This window comes from Microtus oregoni, unplaced genomic scaffold (assembly GCF_018167655.1).
Source record: "Microtus oregoni isolate MIOR12 unplaced genomic scaffold, Mior012 000006F_ref0000085, whole genome shotgun sequence".
NCBI lineage: Eukaryota > Metazoa > Chordata > Mammalia > Rodentia > Cricetidae > Microtus > Microtus oregoni.
The window spans coordinates 6,035,382-6,051,708 of record NW_024543065.1 but is presented as its reverse complement, the minus strand read 5'-3'; the positions used below and the strand labels follow the sequence as shown (position 1 = coordinate 6,051,708).

Below are 16,327 nucleotides of genomic sequence, written 5' to 3'. Positions count from 1 at the left end.
GGGCCCAGTGACTATAATCAACTTGAAGACTGTGAATGACATATCAATTATCACTGGAAAAAATACAACATATTTCACTTGAATTCATTCACAATTCACTTCTGCATCTTTCTTCAATAGTTGTCTCACCTAAAAAGAATGCACAGAGCAGGTCTTTCTCACCCTTGTAAGGTAAAATCTAAGCAAATATCACAAATTGTTTTAGTACTGATTTATTTCCATATCTAAGTTTTTCATATATATATATTTTTACATATATTTATTTTTACATATTTGTACTAATACCTTATTGTACATAACCTAACCACCATATACCAAAACGCAAGTTGTGTATAGTAAGACATTAGTAACAATATGTAAAATTAAAAGTTATAATACTCTACAATAAAATTTGTATGAATGTAGTCTCAAAACATCTTACAATGATACCGTATTACCCATTCTCATTCATCTCTAATGTGAAATGATGCGATGTTTAGGGGACGAAATAAAGTGATGTGATTGACTAAGCACCTGCCAGTCATTGGGGACATGCCTTTGGTAGTTTGAAGGATGACACACATCGTGCTTCTTTTCCTTCTTCAAAATTTCATAAGATGAAGCTGGGTTCTTACTCCAGATCTGGACAACCTCAGTGCATGACTTTTTTAAATTCCATAATAAAACATAGGACTTCTACTTAGTGGAAGCCATTTCTGGCTGCTCTGTGGCAAATCTGAATTGACAGCATTGCTATCTTTGTGCATGGAGGTCATTAACCAAGCGAGAGACACTGGTCTCAAGCACTGCTCTCCCACAGTGGTGAACACGACCAAGACAGCTGCTGTATGGCTAGTGGGCCGATCAGCATTCAGTGTGTAGATACTAGAGAAAGGAAGACGACATTACTCAGAATCATGCTCAGTTTAAAATTTGACTTTAACATCTGTTCTCTGTGACGCTTAGGCTGACCTGATTCTGAGGGGATCCTCTACCCTAAAAACTGGTTACTAGGGATGCTAAAGAGATGGTTTAGTGGGGTAAGTGGCTGGCATATAAGCATAAGTACCCTGGTTCAGTCTCCCCTCCCCCAGCAGCCATGTTAAAAGCAGGGCATGTCAGTGCACAGCAGAAATCTCAGTGCTGGGAAGCAAAGAAGGGGGAATTCCAAGAATTCCTTGATTGATTAGACACTCTAGGAAGTCAGCGAGTTCCAGTTTTAGACAGTAAGGTGATAAATGTAGAGAAAGCCATTTAGTCTTGACCTCTGTCTCACCTCTCCACATGCACACAAACTGTGTGGCTCCACACACTTAAGTGCACACATGTGCACCGTATACACACAAATGGTGGCGATGATGGTGAAAGAAAAATTTACAGGAGTGTGCCACCATGTCATTTCTGGAATTTCCCATTTGGCCTTGTTGATGAAAACCAGTAGTGAATAGCTGAACTAAAGAAAGCAAAACATGAGGGAGTTTGCGTAGGAAGGAACATTGGTCTTTGCTTTCCCATCTCCCACTCTGTCCTTCATTGTACGATGAGGTAGCTCCTTACCTGATTCAGCACATACTTAAGGAAGACCTGTGGAAGCATCCTCTTTAAAACCAAGATGACAGCCGGGTTCTTATATTATCCAATATTACCACATGGTTTGAATATTGCTTTAGAAATGCTAGTTAATAAGGATGAAACCAACGGAAAAACAAATATGGGAATTTGAAATTAGGGAATTAAACTATCATTATTTTGAGATGTGATGGCTGAAAATCAATTTGTTTACATTTACTTCTTGGCATTGATGTCTATTCCTACACTCCTGTAAGTCTTTTTGTAATGCTGAAGCAGATCACAGAAGCTCTCACACATAGAATTGTTTGGTTTTCCTGAAATATGAAAATGCTTAGTCTTAGGTTATGTTACAAGGAACACTTTACATAATTTCCTTCCTACACTAGTTAAAAGTTCCACCCTCGGGGCATCTTACTCCAGTGATGGTGGAACACATTATGCAGACCAATATTTCAAATGAGAACATTTAGAAAATCTGGGGAAAGCATTTTTAACAATATTTTATTATCTGAATGAACTTTATACATGTATGAAATTATCAAAGGACAAATTCAGTAAGCCCACAAACAAAATGCATCAGAGGGGTGAAAAAGCAGTAGGAAGTTATTCAAGGCTCACTGGGGGAAAAAGAAGTGAATTTAAAGTTTAGGATGACATTTTCTATCTACCCAATATTATCCAATTCCAGAAGAAATACTTGAAAGAAGGAAAATGGAGCACAATTCTGCCAGACTTAACAGGCATGGAGAAAAGATTAGATTTGTTTTTTTATGTCCCAGCCAGAAAGAGGAGCCCACCTCAAGCCCACAGCCAGTGTTTTTAGTAAAACCTTGGAACACAAATATTTCCTGAACAGGAGGGTTGGCCTTTCCCATGAATTATGGTGGAGAGAGACAGCTCGATCTCTTAGTGACACGCCAGAAGTAAGTGCATCTGTTGGAAAAAGCTCACATCCACCAGTCCCTTAAAGCATAAAAAAACGCTTCACAAGATCAGGTTCAACCTCACTAAAAATGAGGACCAAAATGATATGAGACAATATTATGGAAATCAACAAATAGTATGGATAATATGAAATGTACGGAAATTCATGTTATTCTTTTACAATAACTAAGTTGAATCCCATTGATAGTTTTAATACAACTATGTTAAGAATATTCAATGAAATGATAATCAAATTTGGAAAGTTCAGAAAAGAATTATAAAATGTTTCTATTTTATTTTTATTTAAAATAGTTTCCCCTCCCTCTATTCCACCCAGTTCCTGTTCACCTCCCCTCCCATCCAGATCCACTCCCTTTCTGTCTTTCATTAGAAAACAAATTGACATCTAAGGGTTAATACTAAAACAAAATAAATTATAAAACAAAACAAACAAAAAAATTAAATCAGAATAGCATAAAGCAGACGAAAGAAAAAGAGCCCGGGAAAATACACAAGACAGAGATGCAGATGCAGCCACCCACTTGTTCTCACACTCTTCTTCTCTGGTTCTTTTCTTTCTTTTTATTTGTTTTGTTCAATTGCAATGTGTTTGCTTTTATTTTATTATGCTATATTATTATATTATATCACATTTTACTTTATTATTACCCCATAGAAGCCTGTTTGTTTTATTATGAGAGACTGAGAAGGGGATGATCTGGATGCAAGAAAAGATGGTGAGAAAGTAGGAGGAGTGGGGGGGATGGGAAAACATGATCAGGATATAGTATATGAGAAAAAAAAATCTATTTTCAATAAAAGGAAAAATATAATTCAAATATAAACAAAAATGGCATTTTACTAAAAGAACAAGCAAAACCCACGTCTTAGCTGATGGATAAAATAGAAATTGTGCCTATGTAAACTCTAATGGCACTAGCAGTTGCTCAACTCCACCAATGGCCCTGCAGATCTCATAAATTCCGTAATCCTTCGGGTCCTGTTACAAAACAAAGGTTTGTAAGACCTCCAACTCTCTCTACACTATCACTCACATGCTGTAGTCAGCCCAGGAAAGCTATTAAGATCAGGGCTGGAGAGATGGCTCCAGGGTTAAGAGCACTGGCTGCTTTTCCAGAGGACCCGGATTTAATGCCCAGCACCCATATGGCAACTCACAACTGCTTGTAACTCCTCTTGCAGGGGATCCACACCTTTACTCAGACATATATGCAGGCAAAACACCAACGTACACAAAATACAAATAAATAAATTATAAAACTAAAATGTGTGTTTCTTGTAGACAACAGATAGATGGATTTTAAAAAAATGAGATGCACGATCCATTCCCTCCCCAAACAGATGACTGACTATATTTTATACTAAAAATTATCCCCACTGTGAGTCTAGTATAAAAGAAGGCAGAGGCAGGTGGTGGTGGCACGCACCTGTAATCCCAACACTCAAGAGGCAGAGACAAGTGGATTTTTGTGAGTTTGAGACCAGTCTGGTCTACAAAGCAAGTTAGTTCCAAGACAGCTGGAGCTGTTACACAGAGAAACCCTGCCCAAAAAAAAAAAAAAAAAAAAAAAAAGCCACACAGGGTTTGGCAAACAAAGGTTTGGGGTCTCAGTAAGGGAGCAGAGACAGAAAGTTTTCTGTTGAGATGCAGTTAATCTTAACATGCCCCAACCTTTGTTTGGTACAGGAGCCAGGGAAGAAACCTGAGAGTCATCCTCACAGGTGTGGGAGATATTCTAGAGTTTCTCTGTGCCACAGACATCTGAATTACATACCCACTGAAGCCCTAGACATAGCATCATTACTTGGCTCTGAGGCCGTTCAGAGTGTAAAGTGGTATCTGCAATGACTTCAGCACAGACAGAGGACTGTGAAGTGTGTGTTTCAAGAAGTCCTACCTGACACTGTTTCACCAGATGGGCAGACATGGGAGATTAACATATGAAATTAAAAGACAAAGAAAGGAGCAAAGTTGGAAGAGGTGTTTAAAGTCACTAAATGCCACAAAAGGACTGATAAGCATGATATATTTTTAATTCTCCTCATCAAACTATTTTGAACTTATCAACTTTAAAAGTTAATGCTTTCTCAGAAATAGGAAGATGACTGAGACAGGACATAGCTGTAAGAGCAGAAGTCTGGCTGGTCATGAACACTCAAAGAAGAGACAACAATGCCCATCATGTCTCCCATTGTTGGGAGTGTGTGTGTGTGTGTGTGTGTGTGTGTGTGTGTGTGTGTTAACCTTCCCCCAGGAGAAGTTCTCAGCATTCAGAGATAAAAGAGAAATTTCTTTAATTGCAGCTGTAGCTTCTAGTTATGGCTTAAAGAAGCCCAGCTTCTTCGAGCAGAAATATTTAACAGTTATGTAGAGTTAGACGTTATCCTAATCTTGTGGGCATTTCGGGGTTCTTTTGTTGTTTTGTTTTGTTTTTAATCCCTGCCCCCAGAGGAGAGTTTTCCTGGAGCTAAGGAAGCTTTGTAGAGCTGGAACTTGCAGGTTTCTAGTAGACAGCTTTATCTTTAGGAAACATTACTTGTTTTCTAAGTGTCTAGTGGTGGTGGTTGCTTCTCAAGGGAAAAGGCAGCTGTTAATCTTTCATAACAGAGGAAGGGGCAAGCAGGCTTACAGAAGCAGAGATTGCAGTTCAGTTGTAGTTTTGTTGCCTCAGATGAGTGTTCCTAATTCTGTTTTCTTATTCCCACGTAACTGAATATTTCCTAGGTAAGTGTGTCAATCATATTTAATTAATGTTAAAGTTTGCTCTTTTCTCTTTCTCCTTCACCATCATGGCTAGAAAGGAGGGTCGCCCAAGTTTGGGGTGGGGGTAGCTGCTAAGTCTGCTTCTTGGAGTTAGAGAATTGCACTCCAGAAATGAAGTACAACCAGAAGCAACATGGGGTTCGTGAATGCGAGCCAGCAGAACAGGAGTGTATCCTAAACCTACTGAGCTGTATTTCTTGTACTTTGTGGAATGCCAAGATTGAGAAATCCTGTTTATAAGAGCTAGTTCCAGGACAGGCTCCAAAAACCACAGAGAAACCCTGTCTTGAAAAAGAAAAAAAAAAAAAAGAGAGAGAGAAATCCTGTCTCAAAAAACTAAAAAAAAAAAAAAAAAAAAAAAAAGAAAGAAAGAAAAAGAGTGAAGCGAAGCCCCATGCTGTGTGAGTCAGAATCGCCACACAACTGGGAGCTGTGATTACTAAGTGATTGGACACATGTGACCTTTGAGTTAATCATATCAATATTCATCTATTATCCCTGCCACTAAATAACATACTCTAGAAAAGCCATTTTAGTTACTTCATTTACAAAATGGAAATTCTTAACAGAAATAAGTAAATTTTATTTATTTACTTAATTTTTAAACCACTGGTTTATTTTACTTAATTTTTAAACTACTTAACCATTGAATTAGCTTGAACACTGTATCCTTCAAAGAGCATATATGCGTACCTTCAAAAGCCAAAGAATCTTAGCCATACCTATTGTTAAAAGACCCAAAGGCCTTTCTCTCTCTCTCTCTCTCTCTCTCTCTCTCTCTCTCTCTCAATGCTCATATCTGATTCTCTCACCTCTGCTCACTAAATCCAACTACATTTCATGCTCACTCATTCTGAAATCTTTCTTTGATAACGATGCAGTCTTAACCTGTGTGGACTTATGTGACTGGGCTGGGCGACTCCCAGGCACGACCAGCAGCCCTGGGCTGCACTTGCACTGCTGTCTTGGGGAGCTCAGGCCAACGTGGCAGCAGCCAGAGTTCATGCAGAAGGGGAAAAAATTGCGTGAGTGCAGGAGAGTGACTGGTGAGCTGGAGATGCCAGAGTGAGGAGCACCAGCTGGGGAGAAAGGACAAGAGTTCCTCTTCTGGGGGAAACTGAGAAGTCTTGTGAGCACACACTTGGCACCAGTCCTGTCTGCTGGGTGGCAGAGTCACAGGATTCACACAGCAGTTCCTACTGATAGCCACTGGGTGTGCGGGTCTAACCACTTGTGTGTGGATTGAAAGATGGACACCCTCACAGTGGGAGACAGACAGACAAACACTGGGCAGGAAGCATTCCAGTGCCTACAAGCTGCAAGTTCACACAGAATTTGTTGTAGCAAGAGGATGAATATGAGAGAGACGGAATATGAATATAGCAATCCTAACAACCTGTTTTCAGAACCCAAGGAGGGTTTTGTGTAATGAAGCACCCTGACCTGACTCCCGACAGACTGTGAGGATGAGGATGCTGAGCAACCACAGTCATCAGCGGATCATTTGCCAGTAGCCCGCAGCATGAGGGGTACTGAAAACAAGAGCGTGCAAGCTCTCCCAATCCGCTGCAGATATTCTCTGCAGAAGGATTAATAAGCACCTTTTTCCTTTGTGCAAATCTGTTCTTATAACCTCCATATGTGTTTGTTTACTTTTTACTTACTTATCTGTAGGAATATGCAAATAGAAGTCAGGGGACAACTTGCAGGAATTGGTTCTCTACTTCCGTTGTATGGGTCCTAGTGACCAAACTCACGTCATCAAGTTTAATGGTTGGTGTCTTTAGCCTCTGCATCATCTCTCTGGCCTTCACATTTTGTTTCTGTTCTTTTCCTTTTTTTTTCATAGTATATTGCTATAATTCTTCTATTTAGTTTGCTACTAATAACTGAATTTCCTGATGAACCCAATTTATAAGCTATACTTCATCTATATCCCCAGATAGTTAGACAGACTGACAGATAAATAGATGAGAAAACTGTATAAACAGGGTCAGGTGCCGTCTATTATTTCAGTCATCCATCGTTATCTTTATCTTGAGAGCAAAGAAGTACGACACATACCATTTTGGGGTGAAAAAAACAGTTTAGATCTCATGCATAAGTGAATTACACAGTGCTTAAGTTGACTATGTTTGGTATAGCTTGTTCATTGTGCCAAGCCTATGTGGTAGAAAGCCTTGCGAAGTTTCTGGAAATCTTTATACTAATTATATGGCCACCAAGGCCGAATTATTGGTTCTATATTATTGTATGTGTTCCTAGATTCTTTCTCAATACTGAGTACAAGAAATTTGCTTTAGTCCCCCAATCTCCTGCTAGGGACAAACACTGAAGAAAGGGGGAGGGGATGTCACGGAGTAGCAAGAAGTAGACAGCCGCTTGCCTAGTGTCATCAAACTTAGATAGGTCAATTATAAGCTGAATTGTGTCACTTAAACTATACAAGTTAAAGTGTTAATTCCAAACACTCCAGTAGTGACTAAATGGTTAAATTATGTACTTAACATCCTATCAAATCCAGTATGATAGATGTGGTGCTTGCAGGAACAGATGACAAGGCCACAGACACACAGATGCTGAACCTGTGGGAGTACAGCCATCTCAGAACGTCTAACCCAGACTCTTGAATAAAACGAATGCTGACACCCCATGATCCTTGACTTCAAGCCTCTAGAAACCATCTACTCATGGAACATTTTAGCATCCCTAGTCACTCATGAAAAATTTCAAAAGAAAAGAATTACCATATGAGAATTATGACAGTCCAGCATAAACTAGAAGCTTAGAAATTTCACATCAAAAATGATTTCCAAACTAGAAACCCAAGTGAATACATACAAAACGCAAATGAAGATGACACAAACCAAACATTCATTATTCATTATTTAATGCAATAAACATCTTCACAACAGTTTAATCTGCCCATGACTTCTTTCTCACTCAACTAGAAAATACTGTTTCTCCAACTCAGAAATATTTTCACATTAGTAAGGATGAATTCATTGTAAGAATTTACTAATGTGAAAATATTTTTAACAACATAGTGCTAATACTTATTCTGAAAACAAATTCATAGTAGATGAATGACTCTTTAGAACCTCCCCACTTAAAATGAGTTTTATGGCTTTCCTAAACCAAGGATAAAAGAAAGCATAAATCAAAGGATTCATGGCTGAGTTATAATAGGCACTCCAGCAACAAATTTCATAGATGTAGGCAGGAGTAATGAAACCCATGAAAGCATCAATCAGTGTGTCAATTGTATATGGTAACCATGAGGACACAAATGCCACTACAGTGACCCCCAAGGTCTTTGCAGCCTTCCTCTCTCTCTTGGCCACTCTGGCTTTGTAAGTCTCTGAGGATGACTCTGTTTTGTTGCCACCTATGGTAGTTTCAATTTTTACAGCTTGTTGTTTCGCTATCAAAAAAATTTTGCTGTAGAGAATGATCATAACAAGGGTAGGTATGAAGAACAAAAGAAAGTCTATCAAAACCCAGTCTTGATTGACAACAATTTGGCAGCCTCCTACACAGTTGAGAGCACTCACTAAGCTTTCCATCCCCTTAGCACTGATGCCTGTGTAGAACACAGCGCTGCTATACACCAGGGGCAGAATCCAGGAGACACTGATGCAAATTCCTGACACAGACACAGTGAACTTGGTGGGATAGACCAGAGGGTCAGTAAGAGCAATGTACCTGTCAATGGAGATGAAGCACAGGTGGAAGAGAGAAGAATAGCAAAATGCTGCATCCCAGCAACTGTGTAGGCTACAAAACTTGTCTCCAAAGTACCAGCAGCTCTCGATGGACCTGACCATGCTGAAGGGCATCACAGAGATACCCACCAAAAAGTCAGCGCTGGCTAGAGAGGCGATGAGGAAATTGGCTGGAGAGTGCAGCTGCTTGAAATGGAGAACTGAAATCACCACCAGGAGGTTCCCACACACTGCCAGCACAGCCCCAAAGCCAAAGACCATGTACAGGATGGCCCTGGCCCCTGGCGAGTAGGGAGTTTTAATGCAGGATCCATTCATGTTCTCATAGCAGAGCTGCAGGACTGGTTGGGAAAAGTTGCTGGTCATGAGTCTGCTTTATGGTGCTTGAGGGATTTCTGTCCTGCTGGAAGACAACAGTAATTCTGAGCTCTAAAAATTAAAGAGTTGGATCTCCTTATCTGAAAAATTATCTTTAAATATTACCCAGGATTATATTTCTTTTTAATTTTATTTTTTTAAAAAATTAAACTCAGAAAATTGTTTTGATAATTACATTTAGTTTCATCTTTAAATTCTGGTGTATCTAATGCAAACCTTACTTTAGTCCAGGAATTATTACCTGAATAGTTGAAGAAAAGTATTCTCAATAAAATTTTGAGTTCTGAAGTTAAAAAAAATATTACACAGTATTTGATCACTTGCTTTAAGTATTTTCCTAGATTACATCCTTCTACGTATAATGAAAAATTAAAAGACATAAATTTCAGAAAATTATCGTGAGTTCCTAATCACATGATAATTAACAATTATCTCTAAACTTCATTGCTAACCCACAGCAAATGTCCTATGAATTGTTATCAACCCAGGAATCACATTAGATTAATCATTTGGAAACTTTTTACTTAACTACCTGTTTCCAGCAGTGACACTTTTTTCTGCAAAGGCAAAGAAGGGACCTTTTAATGGGTTTCTCCCTTTTAGAGTTTTAGACAGTCAGCCAACTCACTAAAACCATTATAAAGTCCTCTCAGAGAGTCCCTGTGGCACGAGGTGTGAATCATAAAGGGAAACTTGCTTTGATAATTATAATCACCAAGTTCTCTGAAGTGTGCTCTCTGTGCTGTGCCACTCTGTGGAGAAGATTCTCAGTTCCACCACCCAAGGGTTTCTCTTAGTTCAATCTTGCCTTCTTCATTAATCTACCTTCAGGTTTTCTAAGGCCTAGGACAACACAAAAATGAACATAAGAAAGACTGTTTACTTCAATAAAGGGGGAGGGGTATATGAAAGGCTTAAAGCATCAAGCTTTTACCTGTCTTATGTGGTCTCTCATGGAGTTTGGTGTTTGCAATGGTTTACTTCATTAGTGTCTCAATTACTTTTCAATTGCAGAGACAAGCTTGCTGCCATGATCCACACCACGGTGGTCATGGACTAGATCCCAAGACCAAAGAGACTTATCAAAAAGCATTACTCACAGCTCTAGATGGTTAGAGTCCATGGCCATTGTGGTGTGGATCATGGCAGCAAGCAGACAGGCATGGTACTAGAGAAATAACTGAGAGAGCCTACATCTTGATCCATAAGCACCAGGCAAAGAGAGCTGAGATTGCCATGTGTTTATGTAACCTCAAATATTAGCTCAAAGTCATGTCTACTAACCCTTCCAAATAGTTTCACCAACTGAGGACCAAGTATTCAAATTTTATGGGACCTATAGAGGCCTATGGGAGCAATTCTTATTTAATCTACCACTTAGGTACAGGTTTTTTTTCATATTTTGGTTTCTTTTTTTAATTTGATTCTCTGTTCCCCTCCCTGACTCTCCCCTTCCTTCAGCCCTCTCCCATGTTCTCCATGCTCCGAATTTACTCAGAAGATCTTGTCTTTTACTACTTCCCATGTAGATTAGATCCATGTATGTCTCTTTTAGGGTCTTCATTGTTGTCTAAGTTCTCAGGGATTGTGATTTGTGGGCTACTTTTCTTTGCTTTATGTTTAAAAGCCACTTATGAGTAGAACATATAATAATTGTCTCCTGGGTCTGGGTTACCTCACTTAAAATGATGTTTTCTAGCTGCATCCATTTATCTGCAGATTTCAAGCTGTCATTATTTTTCTCTGCTGTGTAGTACTCCATTGTGTAAATGTACCACATTTTCCTTATCCATTCTTTGGTTGAGGAGCATTTTGGTTGTTTCCAGGTTCTGGCTATGATAAACGATGCTGCTAAGAACATAGTTGAGCACATGTCCTTGTGAACTGAATCGAAGACCCAGATGTTAATTCACATACCTATGAATACCCAATTTTTGACAAAGAAGCAAAAAATATCAAATGGAAGAAAAGAAAGCATATTTAACAAATGGTGCTGGCATAACTGGATGTCAATATATAGAAGAATGAAAATAGGTCCATATCTATCACCAAGCACAAAACTCAAATCCAAATGGATCAAAGACCTCAACATAAAGCCAGCCACACTGAACCTCATAGAAGAGAAAGTGGGAAGTACACTTGAATGCATTGGCACAGGAGACCACTTCCTAAATATAATCCCAGTAGCACAGACACTGAGAGAAACAATTAATAAATGGGACCTCCTGAAACTGAAAAGCTTCTGTAAAGGAAAGGACATGGTCAACGAGACAAAATGGCAGCCTACAGAATGGGAAAAGATCTTCATCAACTCCACATCAGACAGATGTCTGATCTCCAAAATATACAAAGAACACAAGAAATTGGTCATCAAAAGAACAAATTACCCGATTTTTAAAAAATAGGATGCAGACCTAAACAGAGAACTCTCAACAGAGGAATCTAAAATGGCTGAAAGACACTTAAGGAAGTGCTCAACATTCTTAGTCATCAGAGAAATGCAAATCAAAGCAACTCAGAGATTCCATCTTACACCTGTAAGAATGGCCAAGATCAAAAACACCGATGACAACTTATGCTGGAGAGGCTTGGGATAAAGGAAACACTCCTGCATTGCTGGTGGAAATGCAAGCTGGTGCAGCTTCTTTGGATATCAGCATGGTGATTTCTCAGAAAATTAGGAAACAACCTTCCTCAAAACCGAGCAATACCACTTTTGGGTATATATCCAAAGGATGCTCAATCATGCCACAAAGACATGTGCTCAACTATGTTCATAGCAGCATTGTTTATCATAGCCAGAATCTGGAAACAACCTAAATGCCCCTCGACCAAAGAATGGATAAGGAAAATGTGGTACATTTACACAATGGAGTACTACGTAGCAGAAAAAAAAATAATGACATCTTGAATTTTGTAGCCAAATGGGTGGAGCTAGAAAACATCATATTGAGTGAGGTAACTTAGACCCAGAAAGACAATTATCATATGTACTCACTCTTAAGTGGCTTTTAAACATAAAGCAAAGAAATCACAATCCCAGAGAACTTAGACAACAATGAGGACCATAACAGAGACATACATAGATCTAATCTACATGAAAGTAGAAAAAGATAAGTTCTCCTAAGTAAATTAGGAGCATGGGGACCTTGGGAGAGGAGCAGGGAGGGGAGCAGAGAAGAGTAGAGCTCAATAAAAATTAATAAAAAAAAGAGTCTAAGTTTTTAAAACATTTTAAATGCCATATTCTGTAAGTCTTTGAAGTGTTTAAAGAATACCTATCAATTTGAAATATATCTCTGCATATCTAGAAAAATTAACATGGCTATTAATTTTGACAATTACAGATAACTATTAATTTGCATTTCTTAGGTATATATTACATTTTTAAATAAGCTGCATAAACATAATACCTTAAACATGAGTAGAAATGTATATAGTATAACAAAATTGACATTAAATTTGCATAAGTAAACCAATGTAAAGTATTTTGAGATTAAAAGTCACATTTTATTAAAGCAAATTTAACAATCTACCATTTTATCATTTCTATATCATATCCCCATTTTCTCTCTAGGAAAAGATTGACTATGACCATTAACCATTTATAACCAATCCCCTTTAAATGAAGATATACATTTATAAACAATATTTAGGGAATTTGGGTGTAGCTTTCTATACTACTTCTGGCTGATTGGGGGCACTAGCAATCTCATGGGGATCTTAAGAAAATTTAGAATTATGGTTAAATCTTGGCTGTAGTGGTTTGTGAGATTACATAGTCTCAGCCAATTGCATTGAAGCTGTTACAGATGTTGGATCACCTGGGCCACAACTCCCATGGAGAGCTGGGGGGGGGGTCTTACTTGATCAAACCATATTAGCCTAGAAGGAATCTATAGTTTTTCATCTTCTGTGGAAATAAAAGCAGAACCCCTTTTCCAAAGCAACATATCCTTAGATCCAAAGTTCTAAGTTAAGTTACCTCTATATTCATTTAGCTTAGCAGCCCCCACAATCAAATGTCTTTCTGCAGCTAGTTTATTAGCAGTCGAAAAAGTTTCCTATCATGGATAGACTTCCAGCAGGGATGGGGAGTGGTCCACTGAAAAAAAATCTCACCCACATGGCTCAGCATGGCTGGATTCCTCCTATGAATTTGGGTTTCTTTAATACCACAGTGCTTACATTGCTTTGGTGACCACCTCATGGACGTTGTCCATCAAGGAGGCTACATGACTCTTACACTCGGGAAAGTTGTTTTCCTGGTATCAGTATTCTCTTTGCTTTATGTTTTTCAATTCTAGACAATGAGTGGTTGTATAAAGAGGGACTGGAGAGACCAAAAAATAAGAGATATCATTCAGTGGTCTGCATCTGGGTGGCATGGGCAGGAAAGATAAAAATGTACTAAATTGTATGTGATTTTGAAGTTTTAATTTAAATTATATTTTGAATAAGCTCTGAAATTCATATGCTATGTAGGATTTCCAGAGTTGGTGTGTTTTCTACTGGGTCCCTTCAATAAAAAGTCACTGAAATAAGGGCTTATGCAATAAACCACCACAAGCAGAGAGATTCTTAGAGATTAATCATGCACTAACATGTTCAGATTTGTAATCAGTCTTTCAATGCTTATGAAAATAGTTAGAAAACTTTATTGATCTTGATAAATTGTAAAATTATTTGTCTAATTAATTGAAAGGTGTCTTAGTCAGGGTTACTATTGCTGTGATGAAACACCATGTCCAAGGCAGTAGGTGGAGGGAAGTGTTTAATTGAGCTACACTTTTAGGTAACAGTCCATCACTGAGGGAAGTCAGGGCAGGAACTCAAATAGGCCAGGAACCTCCTAGAGGCAGGAGCTGTTACAGAGACTTATTGCCTTGCTCAGCATGACTTGCTCAGCCTGCTTTCTAGGATCAACAGCCCAGTAATAGCACCACTCTCAGTGGGCTGGATACTCCCCCTTCATCACTAATTGAGGAAATTTGTTACAGCTAGAACATATGGAGGCATTTTCCCAATTGAGATTCCTTCCTTTAAGATAACTTTAGCTTGTGTCAAGTTGATATCAAACAGGCTACAAAAAGGGAATGGCTACTTGGAGTATACTGAACTGAATATTAGAGCTACTTTTGAATGCAGACATTTACAGTATGCATCGATTATTAAGAGCTTTTATTTATGTATACTGTCTGTCAGTCAAGTGAAGAAGGAATCCTGTTCTATGGCTGCAGGAAAAGACTCTTGTTGAAACAACTGAAGTCAAAAGAAACTGATGACGTTTAATATCTAAACTGAAGAGTTATGAGCAGAGAACATTAATGAGTCTGAGGAGCCTTTAGTCATCTGCAATCACACAATGACAGACTTCCTCAAACATACTAAAAATAAAAAAATAAGCCAAGTGTGGTAGCTTAAGCCTCTATTCAGAACATTAAGAAAGTTAAGGCAGGGGGATTTCCTGGAGTTCCAACACAATATAGAGTCTGAGCTATAGAGAAAGACTCTATCTTAAATAAAAATGAGAAATAGGATCTTACCTAAGGGAAAGTTTTAAATATGCTTGACAATAAAAGACAGCATGCATTGATAATAAATAGCACCCCAGCCACCTGGCTAGCTTATGCCCCGAAATAACAACACACAAACTGTATTCATTTAAACACTGCTTGACCCTTTAGCTTTAGCCCTTACTGGCTAATTCTGATATCCCGATCAATCCATCTCTAATAATCTGTGTAGCTCCGGTCTTACCGGGAAAGATTCAGCATGTCTGACTTGGCGGCTTGCTTCATCGTGTGTGTCTGCCCAGGAGAGCGGAACATGGCCTCTCTGAGGCGTCTGCTCCCGAGAGGAGAGCTGTCGAGTCTGAGCTCATTTCCTCTTCCTCCCAGCATTCTGTTCTGTTTACTCCTCCCACCTATGTTTTAACCTATGAGGCCAAGCAGTTTCTTTATTACTTGACCAATGACCTTCCTCCATCATTAAGGCAGGGGGATTTCCTAGAGTTCCAACACAATATAGAGTCTGAGCTATAGAGAAAGACTCTTTCTTAAATAAAAATGAGAAATAGGATCTTACCTAAGGGAAAGTTTTAAATATGCCTGACAATAAAAGACAGCATGCATTGATAATAAATAGATTTGGTGTATGTCACCATAGAAATGAAAAAAATAAGAATCAAGAACTCTTCAATATGTCTTGATAACTTTGCCAAATATATAAGGCTCAAATTTTTCCTTTATTTTTCTATTATATGTATGGGTTTTTTTTCTTCCATGTATATCTGTGCACCATGTGCTTGCCATGCCTTTAGAGGCCATAGTTCCAGTTGGGGCTAGAGTCACCGATGGTTGTGAGCTGTCATGGAGTTTTCTCTTAGAAGAGAAACCAGTGCTCTGTACTGCAGAGCTGTTGCTCCAGCCCCAAATCTTGCAGTTTTATAATTTCTTATCTGAAACATGCTAATCGAGAATAGTCTATACAGCTAGCTTATTTCTCTACTGTACACTGCCCTCTAGATCATTATTAAGATAGTCATCTCAAATATACACAATTGTATTGTCCAGAATTAATTGTTCAAAAATTCAGATTATTAGAGCATGAGGCTTTAGAAATACATCTCAGAATCCTAATAAAAATGTGTTTTTAAGACTCGGGGTGACTGTATATATTGTCCCTTACCTTAGTGATTTCTTCTTCTGAACACATTATTAATTGGCTCTTGTGTATATTTTTTGAAAATTTCAATAAATTTTTAGAAACCTTATAAAAGACTGGTGGATCAAAAAATTATACATTGCATTGAATGAATAAAAAAATTCCTCAAATTCTACATTAAAACAAATAACAATTTGTAATGCTTCTAGACTGTGACCAATCCTATATACTTGCTCCCTAGAAAATAGGTCACTAAAGATATATAACTATTTGTGACACCGTTTTTCTTTCCTCTGTA

General features: G+C 38.4%; 1 protein-coding gene across 1 annotated transcript; it reads right to left on the bottom strand.

The window, feature by feature from the left end:
* Positions 1–8,316: 8,316 nt before the first annotated feature.
* On the bottom strand, positions 8,317–9,392 carry LOC121449619 (trace amine-associated receptor 8b). Its single transcript, XM_041654183.1, has one exon. It carries the CDS (start codon positions 9,349–9,351, stop codon positions 8,317–8,319), a length of 1,035 nt encoding a protein of 344 aa, XP_041510117.1. The 5' UTR covers positions 9,352–9,392.
* Positions 9,393–16,327: the final 6,935 nt, after the last annotated feature.

Bases quoted from the DNA above. Each gene is read 5' to 3' on its own strand.
- LOC121449619 (XM_041654183.1), bottom strand. From the start codon at position 9,351: ATGACCAGCAACTTTTCCCAACCAGTCCTGCAGCTCTGCTATGAGAAC.